This window comes from Harpia harpyja, chromosome 4 (assembly GCF_026419915.1).
Source record: "Harpia harpyja isolate bHarHar1 chromosome 4, bHarHar1 primary haplotype, whole genome shotgun sequence".
Taxonomy (NCBI): Eukaryota; Metazoa; Chordata; class Aves; order Accipitriformes; family Accipitridae; genus Harpia; species Harpia harpyja.
This window is the reverse complement of record NC_068943.1, coordinates 25,507,925-25,520,510: the sequence shown is the minus strand read 5'-3', so window position 1 is coordinate 25,520,510 and position 12,586 is coordinate 25,507,925. Positions and strand designations below refer to the sequence as shown.

The window sequence follows — 12,586 nt, the reverse complement described above, 5'->3', positions numbered from 1 at the left end:
TTGACAAGCTGGAAAAGTGAGCCCATGTGAACCTCATGAAGTTCATCAAGGCCAAGTGCAGGGTCCTGCATCTGGACTGGGGCAATCACCGGTATAACTGCAGGCTGAGCAATGAACAGATTGAGACAAGCCCTTCAGAGAAGGACTTGGGGATATTCATAGATGAAAATTAGATATGAGCCAGCAATGTGCGCTTGCAGCTGAGAGAGCCAACCGTATCCTGAGAAGTTGTGGATGCCCCATCCCTGAAGTGTTCAAGGTTAAGTTGGACGGGGCTTTGAGCAGCCTGATCTAGTGAAAGACACCCCTCGTGGTAAGGGGGTTAGAACTAGATCTTTAAAGGTCCCTTCCAACCCAAACCATTCTATGATTATAAGACAGAAAGAGTAAGAAAGGAGGGACAATTTTTCAAAAGAGAATCCCATCGGTACTGGCATAATTCAATTACAAATTATTCCCCACCTTCAAATGTTCCTTTATGGCTAGCTTTTCTGTGAGACACATGAAACAAACAGCAATCTTTACTGTCAGACATGGACTATTTAAAACAAAAGGTGACAGTGGAGTCACACGATCACTTCTTTCAAACTTGAGACTCATCTTTTACCATTTTTGTAATATTCACAAAGAAGAACAATTATGAAGAGCATTCAGTTAATTACTGAATTACATAAAAAATCAACATGAGTTAATATTTACACTTTTAGACCAATGATGTATAATGATCATTCAAATGCACTATAATACTTTGTGTCTTTCTGCAGTAAACTCTATATCCAACTGAAGCAAACTGAAAATAAGGTGAAAGATTTCTTTCCTCAGACTGTCTGGTTGCAATTTTATGAAATCATAAAGTGGGCATGAGGAACAGATTTTCTGCTGATTTAAACATTATTTATAAAAAGCAGTTGCCTAAAAACTTGCTTTTTTACTATTATTAATCTTTAAGTTTCAGCAAATATCGTCAGAAGTGAAATAATCTTTTTGCATCTGAATATATGACTCATGGTTTATTTTAAAAGGAAGTATAAATTTAACTCCCAAAGTCTGTAAGATTTGAGTGAATAGAAATCAACAAATTAACCTGCAACACCCCTGTGTTCTCAACACTGAATCTTCTCACAACGCATTGTAAAAGATAACATTATAAACAACGTTCCAAAAATTTGACACTTATTTGAAACAGTATCCCTCCTCCTTTTTATTGTAATGACTTGTTCAATGCAGAAAAATAAGTAATTTTATTTTTACTTGTTGCAGAGGTTTGTGAAAAAAATTTGCTTACTTGCAGCTGAACTGAGTTATCCTGAAGACCTTCTACAATAGGAGAGAATCTATCAACATTCCTTTCCTCTGCTGCTGCTGTTACAGCTTCCAAAATTTTTTCAAGGCTGTAAGAAAAGAAAAGCATTTCACTCAGGAGAGGTATTTAACCTTGCTATTCATTTGTTATCTGAAGAGCCATGTTGCCAAACTATTCACCTGCCTCAATTTCTTGCGTACAAATTTAGGAGGTTTAAGCATTACTGGTTTCCTTTGGAGACTTTTGTAGCCAAAGAATGACTTACTGGATTACAATGGTTAAGATACCTTAAAAGTAACGCTAAAAGATTTTTAAGCAAAAGAATGGCTGTATAAATACTTCCATCTAATCAGTACATCCACATGTCAAAAAGAAAAATCTTATTGATATGACCATAATAAAAATCACAGACAAAGGTATTCTGAAAAGTGACAATATAGTACAGATATTACTTTCAAACTTAAATTGAACATTTTAGCATTTCATTCAGGTATAACTATAATTTTGGATATCATAAAATTACCTTACTGTTTCTGGCTAAATACAGTACTTACATGTTTTCCTCTCCAACAATGCACATTGCAGAAAGGAGTTTAACTATATCCGTCATCATGTTAGTTTGCTTGGGATCAATTGCTTTGATCAGCAACAAAAGGCTCCTCTCTTCTCCTAAAATTCTTTCCAATCCATACTAAACAACAGAAGAACAGCTGTAAGGAGAGTCGGAGGGACTCCAAATGACTGTATCAAATAGCTAGTAAAAGCAACAGTTCCCTCAAGTAAATATTTCAAATGATATTTATGTCCATCAAATACTTAATTAAAAAAATTAAATGAGCGAAAAGTCCAAAACAGGTCACTTATTCTGTAATAAAGGCATACATCAGCATCAAAAGTTTACACTATTCTCCAAGTATATTTCCATAGAGAGGAAGTGGCAGCAGAAAGAACTTCAAGCCACAGTTGACCAACACACCACTTCTCCAAATTGCACAGGTTTATACCCACTGATCATATACATTATCTGATTGAACTGTAGTCATTTAGATTTCCAGATTAAATAAAATCCCCTACCTTATTATTCATGAAGGCTCTCAAACACTGTATAACCTTATGCTGACTCCTCTTCACAACTTTGTCCTGGCTGAATAAATAAAAAATTTAGTGTAATTAAATGCTGTTTACATATTAAGAAAAGCTGGCAATTTTATATGAAATCATCCTTACTTTTTTGTCTCAACCAATCTTTCCAAAACATCCAACAGCAGCCCCAGACCTTCCCGACCAAAGTTTTCAACCCAGCTAGGGAGAAAGAAAGACATTAAAAAAATTGACGTTTCAAAGACTAATTACAATGAATGAAAATTGTCAGCATAAATAAAAGCAGTATAACTGGATCATTTTAAAAACCTCAAATCAACTCTTTACTCAACAGATGATCAGGAGGCATTCCATTCACTCATTGATGCAATTAGATAACAAATTAAAAAAGATTAAAAAATTACAGTAGCCATTAAATTTAGTAATTTTAATTTTTAAATTAACAATTATACATTCTTTGGCACAGAACTGTAATTAAAAAACCCTTGCAAGGGAAGGGAAGAAAATCAAAAAATTTCTACTACACACTGTTCTAGGGTCTCCTGAAAAGTTAAGAATCTAACTGTAAATGGCAGAGAAGGAAAGGCCAAAAGGAATTGCAGAAGTGGCTGCCTGAGATATTAATCCATAGGAATATCTCAAAGTGAACACAACAAAAATTTAAAATTTCAGCTATTGCCAAAGGTATCTTTTGGGAAGGTTAAACCTCAGCATGTTTTTTCTACATGAGACAGCTGCTTCATGGTCCTGTTTACTATTGCTCAAAACGTCTTGATATCAAATACAAGTAACAGCATGACTGACAGCAGTACTGCAGCCATCCCTTTGATAGCAGCTGTTGGGCTTGCTGAAACTATGATGTTTGATCAATTACCTAACCCTAAAGTTCATGGAGAACACTGTCATTCATAGTCATAACACAAGGAATATTTTGCTCTTTAGACTTCATTGTCTGTGTAAGGCACAGATATTTTAAACTTCAAACTTCTAACAAAGTCCCACTGGAGGAAGGAGAAGTTGGCTGCAAACAAAAATACATATACAGCAGAGAAACTGTAGAGACTATTTCCTCAGGAAATTTCTTTTGTAAAGGGTGAAGTTATAATATTCAATTATGGAATTAATTGACAGGTACGTGAATACTCTCCTCATTCCATAAGAGGCGGGACTATTTCCTGACACCTTTAGTCAGCTTTCTGTGCTACTGCTGTAAGACAAGTCCTTGGATCTCTTATCATTGTCTTTGGCCAAAGAGACAGAAAATTATTTTATAATGGGCATCTCTTCCATACTTTTTCCGTTTTTAAATTAGCATATTACTTTTATCTATTAACAGATTACAGAACCATATCTATTTAGAAAAAATACAGTTAGCATGATGAAGATGTAATACTTTTCACCATCTTCATCACCAAAACATGGATTCTGCTGTGGGTGTAGTACCAATAGTTTCTGTGCATTCTTTAAATTATTACTTAAAAAAGCTTAAGCTGAGGAAATCTCTTGTTGTGTATTAACAAAACAGTCTTTTACATAAAAAGGAAGCATCCATTCTGCAACGTCAGAAGTTCAACATCAAGACATTGATCAGAATTAGTAAAAAAATTATAATGTTTACTTTACTTGTATTATAGCCTCTCCATTGTTTTCTCTGATTTGTCTATTTACATATAATTGTACACATTGGGTAATATTTATTTATCACTACTTTGGATTAGTAACCAGAATATTTATATATTCCTATTATGGTAGGACCTTACTAGTGACAAATAAGCTATTCTGTTGGAAGTAACATGAGGGAGATGCAATAGCTCTTTTGAAATACATAGCACTTCCAGTTCCGTCATAGGATGGGATTAAACAGTTCTTCGTATCTGCTAGATACAAAACTGTAATGGACTTAAAATTGTAAAAAGAGAGAACCAGATCACATGCTTTTATATGTTTATATGTAAATATATATGAAAATAGTTTTTCTTCTTCCTGGATGGGTGTTTCATTCTGAAACAGATTAGGCAAATAACTGTCAATTGGTTTTGGTATAACTGGCCATATCTTACCTAAAGATGATCCTACCAGACACTTATTAGCACATTTTGTATTAGACAGAATTGTGCGCAGCCGCTTTGTCATACATGCAGCAGCTGAGGATACTGAGAATGATCAAGCACCTAAAATACTGTTGCAGTATTACTGCCCTTTCCTCTGCTTCTGCAAAAGAACAAAGATTACTTACACTATCCAGAGCAAACACTCAGCTTTTTGTCAGTCTGACAAAACACCAAGCTATCAGTGCCCCTATTTTCAATTTATTAAAAATGTCCTCTTCATGAAAAGAGCCAAATCTGTTGCAACTATTATACAAAAGGAGAAGAAATAGTCGTAGATAACTAGTTATCAGTATACTATGCACAGCTAGATCATGGAACCACTTTTGATGAATTGTGTTGGCAACTGTGAGGTAAAAACACCCCATTTATTTACCTGAAGAATAGTGACCAAGATCACTTTTAAGGCTTTCTTTTTATACTGATGGAAAATAAATACTACTTTTTGCAGTAAGCCACAGATTTCAATGTATTTTTCTAAGTACCAGGATCAAACTACTCGTTATCACCTGATTCACATTTTCTCTGTGAACTAAAAATACAGTTTACAAAAACAACTATTTGAAAACAATGTTGTAGAACCAGTTCTTGCATTAGAAACTGAAATGTCAACAAGATTAAGAGGTTGATTAAAGTATAGTAATTGGAAAAACAGCAAAAAAACCTGAATTATTATACATTGTCAAAAAGATCACACCCCACAAATGTGAAGATTGTCAGGCTAGATCCAATCTAAATTTAATTCTCATCCTGTTAAAAAAGCATAAATTTATTTTTAGGTATTATACATGCACAAAATAAAATCCCAAAGCTTCATCAGTTATTTCTCATTGTCCATATCATATGAAGCTGGAGTTAAAAATAATCATTGATTTATAGCAGCTGGTCTGGAGTTTAGTATTTATGTGTCAAAGCAAGTTCTTACACAAAGATCTGGCTGCTGATAGGAAAAATCAAGGTCACAAATATCTTCATCCAATGAACATCAACTGTTGTTACTCATTATAAAGAAGGGGACATGGTTTAAAAATGTTTACTCCACAAATTGTTAGTATGAATAACAGTGTGCCGCTGTTACATTTTTGCTATTTTTTTATATAAGCCCTATGGAAGAACTTATTTTTTTTTACTAAAGCTATTTTAAAATGCTCTGTTTAAGCCTAGTGAGGTCTATCATAACAGTCTCTTTCAACACCACTTAACACAGCAGAAGACTGTTTCATAACCCATATGTACTATTGGTTGTGATCCTTCTTTTGATTTGTAGACTAAAATGCATTCACGGACAAAGAGTAGAGATTTTTTTTTTTTATGAAACTGCTGCCTGCTTAAATACCTCTTCTCTGGTGTTTTCGCAAGACACAGTCACTCTCCTTGCAACACAAACCTCTCAAATTCAGACCTATTCTTAGGCCATACATCCAATACATACATCCAATAACTTAATAATGGGGTTTACTCCAATCCAAGCATTATAGTTCTCTTATGTTGTCTCTTACATTCTCCTTAATATTTCAAATTGAAGTTAAATTTTAATAAATTATGTCAAGTTAGGACTTAGATTCAACTGTCAAATCTTCTACCTACCATAGTTTATATTTAACTGAACAAAGTTAAAGCCAGTGGTGCAATCTAGAACTATTTGTATGAATAAGTTAAAGAAACTAATCTCTCAAAAGTATCAATGCAATATTTTGATATCAACAATGCATCACACCCTTCTAGCATGCTTTGAAGGATTGACATAAAATACACTAAGCTTATGAAAACATTCATTTTTCCATTTGTCCATGCATAAAAGCACTTGCTCTTTTGCCTGTACTCGTAACAAGTATCTACAGATTTCAATCCTTTCCTTACTCAAAGTGAAATGTGTGGAAAACCTACTTAGTCCAAAATTTCAGAATATTTCATTGCTGTAAAACTCCTAACTTTCTGTACTTTGTTCTTCCAGATAATATTGATCACCAGACTTTTGGTATTGATCAGATGCTCTATTACAACATCATAGGCCACTTCAACTTGCATCCTCTGTCAAATGCCTCAAGTATAGACCAACACTGCTCTCTCATAGTGTCCTCTACACTCCTTATTCTGATACCATTTCTCCACCTTCCTCGCCCCTTCATGTCCTATCATATAGTACTGTGCTGTCAGGCAGAACTAGCACCTCACCAAGATCATGGGGTTTGGTTTGTTTAGGTTTTTGGGGGAGGGGGATTAGCTTTTCTCTTGGTGTGTGGGAAAGGGGCAGCAAAGGGGATCTATCCAGTCATATCAAAAACAGTGTCACATCAACAACAGAGAGGAAAGAGTGCTCTAAACTTAAATTATCACACGTTTCATACACTTTGTGTTTCTATTTCCAGATGCGTACTAACAAGCAAAGTTTTCTTTGTTAAATCAACATAAGTGTAAATAAAAAAATCTCTGGGGTTGTGGGTTGTTTGGGTTTTTTTAAATAAAGAAGGGGAAGCAATACTATATCAAAAAGTAGCTTCACATTCACAGAGGAAGTGTATCTTCTGTAAAACCCCTGTCAGAAGAACTCAGGTTAATGTAAAGCATGTTTCTTCCCATGTGAACCATTACATATTCTAAATAAGAAAATCCAATTCAAAAATAAATTAATAGAAGGAAAGAAGCAAACACCCACACAGAAGACCCACATCAGCAACTGTGCCAAGCCAGATGCAGAAAGAAGAAAGTTGCCTAATCCTTTTTTAATCATGTCCCATCATAAGCATCCCCAACACTGCATTTGCATTATTTTGCACTAAATCCAAAACAGTTTCCCAAAGGCATGTGTTCAACCATTGGCTTAAATAGGAACTCTAAAACAAAGGGTTGTAAACAGAGTCGAATAGAAAAAAATATAATTTAATAAAATAAAGCCAGCATCCATAAATCAAGCTGCATGGATCAAATAAAAATTAAATGTAAGGATTGATATCAGTGTTAGAGTTATGATTACTGAAGAGTTAGCCTTTTTAAAAAAAAGTACAGGTAAACTAATGTTGTGCTCTCTTCTGTCTAGATAAACCCCACAGACACAGCAAAAATTACTAGAAGGCAGCAAGAAAGTCTAAAGCACACTAGACAGAAGGAGGACCACACAATTAAAAACATATATGTTTTCTGGCTAACAAACTTACACCAAGGTGCCTATCTCCCATTAACTCTCACCTCTCTCTCTCCCACCTTAACAAAGTAAGTTAAAAGATTAAAGAGTTAAGAGAACATTAAAAAAAAAAAAAAAATGAAAAAGCTTTTGACTATTTAGCACTAGAAAACAAAGTGAACTGCTCTGCACTACACTTGTTTTACATTCTCTTAGCATGACCTTGTACAGACCAGTGAACTCTACTGAAAAATAGATCTACAGAAGATACATAATCAATAAAAAAAAAAAAAAAAGGAAAAAAGGTACAACCATTCACTAATGCATACATTAACTGGAAAACCTTGAAACATGCATATCTACAGATCCATTAATTTTAATCCATTAAGAAATAAGAATATGATTAATCTTTGCAATATGTGTTAATGATGTTACCTGACAGGATTACTAGTCAAGGACACACGGAGAGATTCTAAGCAAGTGACTAGTCTTTCATCTGTTGACCCAGATTTTAATTCCTGGATAAACTCTTGGGGTGAAATTTTCTGACTGTTCTTGAGACTTCCCTGAAATACAGAAAATACATTCATTTTTATTTGGCACATATAGAACTTGAATAGATTATTAATGGCTAACCTTCATTTCTGTTCCTTGAAAAAACAGGGGAGAAAAAAGACATAATTTAGTCCTAAACCTGTAACTGTTTGTTGTCAATCTACTATATATGTTAAATGCTGACTAAATTTTTGTCAATTTATGAACAAATTTATAATCAGTAGTTAAAAGCAGCAGGCATCAAATGTAGAAATGTATCATGCACACTCAGTGAAATACAATTTTTGTAATGAATGGATTCTGTTTATGTATTGCAAACTTCTTAATTTTCAATACTCAACAGAAGAGAAAAACAATTCTGAGCTGCTCTGAAAAGATCACAGAGCACGTGTCCAGAAAGGTGACTGCACTCATATTAGAATACAGAGGGAAGAACCAGCACACCAGAAGAGTACTCAGGATGTTACTGCAGTAACTTGACTTCTTGCAGATAATGTTGTAAAACACTTTTCCCTTAAAGGTCCTTCAGATGACTAGTATACGAGACTGGGATTATAAAAACAGACTAGCTTTGGCTCTAAGGGATAAAGCAAAAGAACTTAAAAAATAAAAAAAAGAAAAAAAAGACTTTGTTAGAACCACTGATGTTCTAAAGATAAATCCCAGCTCCTCATTTGTTCTATTTGCCATCTGTAAGAAGGCAGTGCAACACAAATATGACTACTGATGCAATAATATAAGGACACTTACTCAACCTTTGGGTTCGGATTTTGCCTTGCTTTTTGGGTTTTGCTCTTTTTGGCAGGTGGGAAGGCAAATGGGAACATGGAGAATGGAGATAGAAATGAAAATGCAATAGCAAGTTAAAGCAGCACTGCAAAAGTAGTTTTGTGCAAACAAGATATTTTCTGTTCCAAGCAATATAGGTTGAAAGACGCTGGCTTTGACTCATCATTGTATCTGTGGTGTCAAATGTTGCTTAAAGTGAACTCAAGATATTAATGACTCTTCTAAAGGGTATATTGTATCCATTGTTTTAAACAAAGCAATGGTTATAACTGAACTAATGAAGTTCTACAATTTGCAACTAAAATGGCAAATCTAAGAGGCATTGACCCTATTCTTAGGAGTATCCTCCTCCCCCCCCCTTTTTTTTTAAGTAGCAGCAAAGACAAAATTTGTAGACAGTGGAAAATAAGTCTACTCAACCTAATATCTATTTATGACATGAAGAAGGATAGACATACAATGGGGTATAAAACCTATATTTGACTTAATTCACTGGAAAGACTCCTTTTTCGAGAACAGAAGCACAACTATTCTGTCATGTAGCAATAAAGAGAGTTACTAAATAATACTTGATTATCTAGTGGCTTAAGTCAGGAGTTAAACTTTTCTCCTCCTGAAGCAGAAGGTGATGAAATAGTTTCTAGCAGAGAGGTGAAGTTAAAAAACGGGAAGAGTGGTTGACAGACCAGACTGCTGTGCTACCATTCAGAGGGACCTCAACAGACAGGAGAAATGGGCAGAGGAATTTCAGGGAGTTCCACAACAGGAAACGCTAAATCCTGAACCTGAGGAGGGATACTCCCATGCACTGACACGTGCTGGGGCTAACCAGCTGGAAAGTAGGTTTGTGGGGAAAAAAATGGGGGTCCTGGTGGATGACAAGTCGACCATAGGGAAGTGCATCACCAGCTGGTCAAGGGAGATGATCCTTCAACTCAGCTCAGTGGTGGTGAGACACATCTGGAGTATTGTGTCCACTTCTGGGATCCCCAGCATGAGAGACACATGGACATATTGGAATGACTTCCGAAAGGGTTGTGGATACAATTAAAGGAGCATCTGTTGTACAAGGAGAGGCTGATACAACTGGCATTGTTTAGCCCTGAGAAGAGAAGGCTCGGGGGAACCCTATCAGTGAAAGGACAAGAGGCACAAATTGAAATACAGGAAATTAGTTAAACAACAGACATAAACACAAATTCCCCCCCTCCCCTCTTGTTTTTTTTTTTAACCATGAGGCTGTTAAAGCACTGGAACAGGTTGCCCAGGCAGACTGTACAGTCTCCTCTATCAGAGATATTAAAAAACGGACTAAATAAGGGGTTGGATAAGACAATCTCCAGAGGTCTCTTCTGGTCTCAATCATTCTATTCTATGACTCTGTTTTGGGTTTGTGTGGCGGGGTTTTTTGGTAGCAGGGGAGGGGCGGCAGGGCCGGCTCCTGCTGGAAGCTGCTGGAAGCTTCCCCGGCTGGGAGCCGGACCCGCCTCTGGGAGAACAGATTCCAGAGGGGAAACTTGCCGGGAGTCAGGGGATCGGGATGGGAGAGGAACCCCTGTGCAGATCCCGAGGGCAGCGAGGAAGGAGGGGATGCCCCTGCAGCCCGTGGGGAGACCAGGCAGCAGGCTGTCCCCCCCCAGCCCACGGAGGGGAGTGGGGGAGCAGATGCCCACCTGCAGCCCGGGGAGAGAGGAGCCCACACCGCAGCAGGGGGTGGATGCCCCCCAAGATGGCCGCCGCTCCCTGGGGAAGCCTGCGCTGGAGCAGGCTGTGCCTGAAGGACTGCAGCCCATGGAAAGGACCCACGCTGGAGCAGTTTGTGGAGGACTGTCTCCCACGGGAGGGACCCCCCAGCGGAGCAGGGGAGGAGTGCGGAGTCCTCCTCCCCCTGAGGAGGAAGGAGCAGCAGAGACAAGGTATGACGGACTGACCCCAACCGCCATTCCCCGTCCCCCTGCGCCGCTCGGAGGCGGGAGGTGGAGAGAACCGGGAGTGGGGTTGAGCCTGGAAGGAGGGAGGGCTGGGGGGAAGGTGTGCTAAGGTTTGGGTTTACTTCCCATTATCCTGTTTTGATTTGATTGGTAGTAAATTAAATTGATTTTGTCTTTTCCCCAAGTTGAGTCTGTTTTTTGCCTGTGACCATAAGTGGTGAATGATCCCTCCCTGTCCTTGTCTCGACCCACAAGCATTTCTCTATATTTTCTCCTCCTCATCCCACCAGGGGGGAGGAGTGAGCAAGCAGCTTCATGGTGCTTTGTTGCCAGCTGGGCTTAGACCATGACACTCTGTGATAAGGGAACATTGGGGGGGCTATTGGGGGCTATACTACCTCTCCGCTCCAACTATATTTCCTCAGATTTGAGAAATGGATGTTCCAGATGCCAAAGAACAGACTACTGCCAGGAACTACCCTGAAAATATAGCATCTCATGCTGTATTTTGGTACACCACACATAGTACGTGGAATGTCATTCCAAACATGCCACTGAATTGATGGAGATCACTATTTGCTTAAATACGAGAGTCACTTCCGATAACTATGTTCCACAAAATAGTAGATGAGATAGCCAGGAAGGAATGAGGGTTGAGGGGAGCCTTAGAATTTGAGATCTAGGAAACCCAGAGAAAAAAAAAAAATCCATAACAATAAATGTTCTCACAGATAAAAAGAAACTCAGTGTTTTCAGTTTTCTTTCATGTTCTGTGTTTAGTTCATAGGCACATAATAGTCAAGTCAGAAAGGCCCTACAGCAAGGGAACTTACTTTAATCTCTTCAGATATTCTCTTGGTCCAAGAGTTAACAGTATGTATTGGTATGCCAGGAACAGAACACCACCTCCTCAAAAACATCTAGTTGGCAAACTTATTCCATAAACCATTTACGCTCCTCACCAAGATGGTATAATTGCTTGCACTTCTATAAGGTAGGAAAGCTCAGCTCCCCTACAGCTTTGACACAGCTATATCTAAAGAGGAATGAAAAAACAACTGGATAGTATCTCCAAGCCAAACATAGAAGATCCTTAACAAAACAAAAAAGCATTCATAACATTAAGAACTAAATATCAGACTTGATAAAACATGAAAGGTAAAAGCTAGTACACCATGAGTTGGCCAAAACACTACAAATTCACTGGCTTAAGGGGAACTGGCAACAAGGGTTTCTGTCTGGTTATTCAAGAGCTTATATACAGTTACAATACCCTGTTACAATAATCCCCAAACATTTTAAGACTAGACAATACATACCTCTAGGGCACAATCAGGGGAATTTGAGTTACGGCTGTGATATAAGGAGGAAATTGTTACAACTGTGGTGTAACAGGGGATCAGGGCCATGCCTGCATGCACATGCAGCACGTACAGTTCTCTGTGTGATCCTGGATCTGCCCAGCTGCTCTCTGCATAGATGAGATAATGGACTGACTAGAGACAAGATGACCAAACAAACTCCTAGCAGCCTTTGTGACAAAGTATTTAACTAAATGTTACAGGAGCTCTCCAGTTGGAAACTTCAAAATGTCCCAGAAATTCTCCTGGCAGCTCCTGCTGTGCATAGAGTGGTTGATAAGCACTACTTGTATGCCTAAGCATATGGATTAATATCC

The 12,586-nt window shown here is 37.6% G+C and overlaps 1 protein-coding gene across 1 annotated transcript in view; it reads right to left on the bottom strand.

The window, feature by feature from the left end:
• The window catches only part of DIAPH3 (diaphanous related formin 3), a 258,871-nt gene that overhangs the window by 201,560 nt on the left and 44,725 nt on the right, over window positions 1–12,586 (bottom strand). Inside the window, exons 5-9 of the mRNA XM_052786020.1 lie at window positions 8,069–8,199; window positions 2,531–2,605; window positions 2,378–2,447; window positions 1,858–1,994; window positions 1,286–1,391 (exon numbers count right to left, since the gene is read on the bottom strand). Coding sequence (XP_052641980.1) covers window positions 1,286–1,391; window positions 1,858–1,994; window positions 2,378–2,447; window positions 2,531–2,605; window positions 8,069–8,199 — 519 coding nt within the window. The remainder of the gene's footprint in view (window positions 1–1,285; window positions 1,392–1,857; window positions 1,995–2,377; window positions 2,448–2,530; window positions 2,606–8,068; window positions 8,200–12,586) is intronic.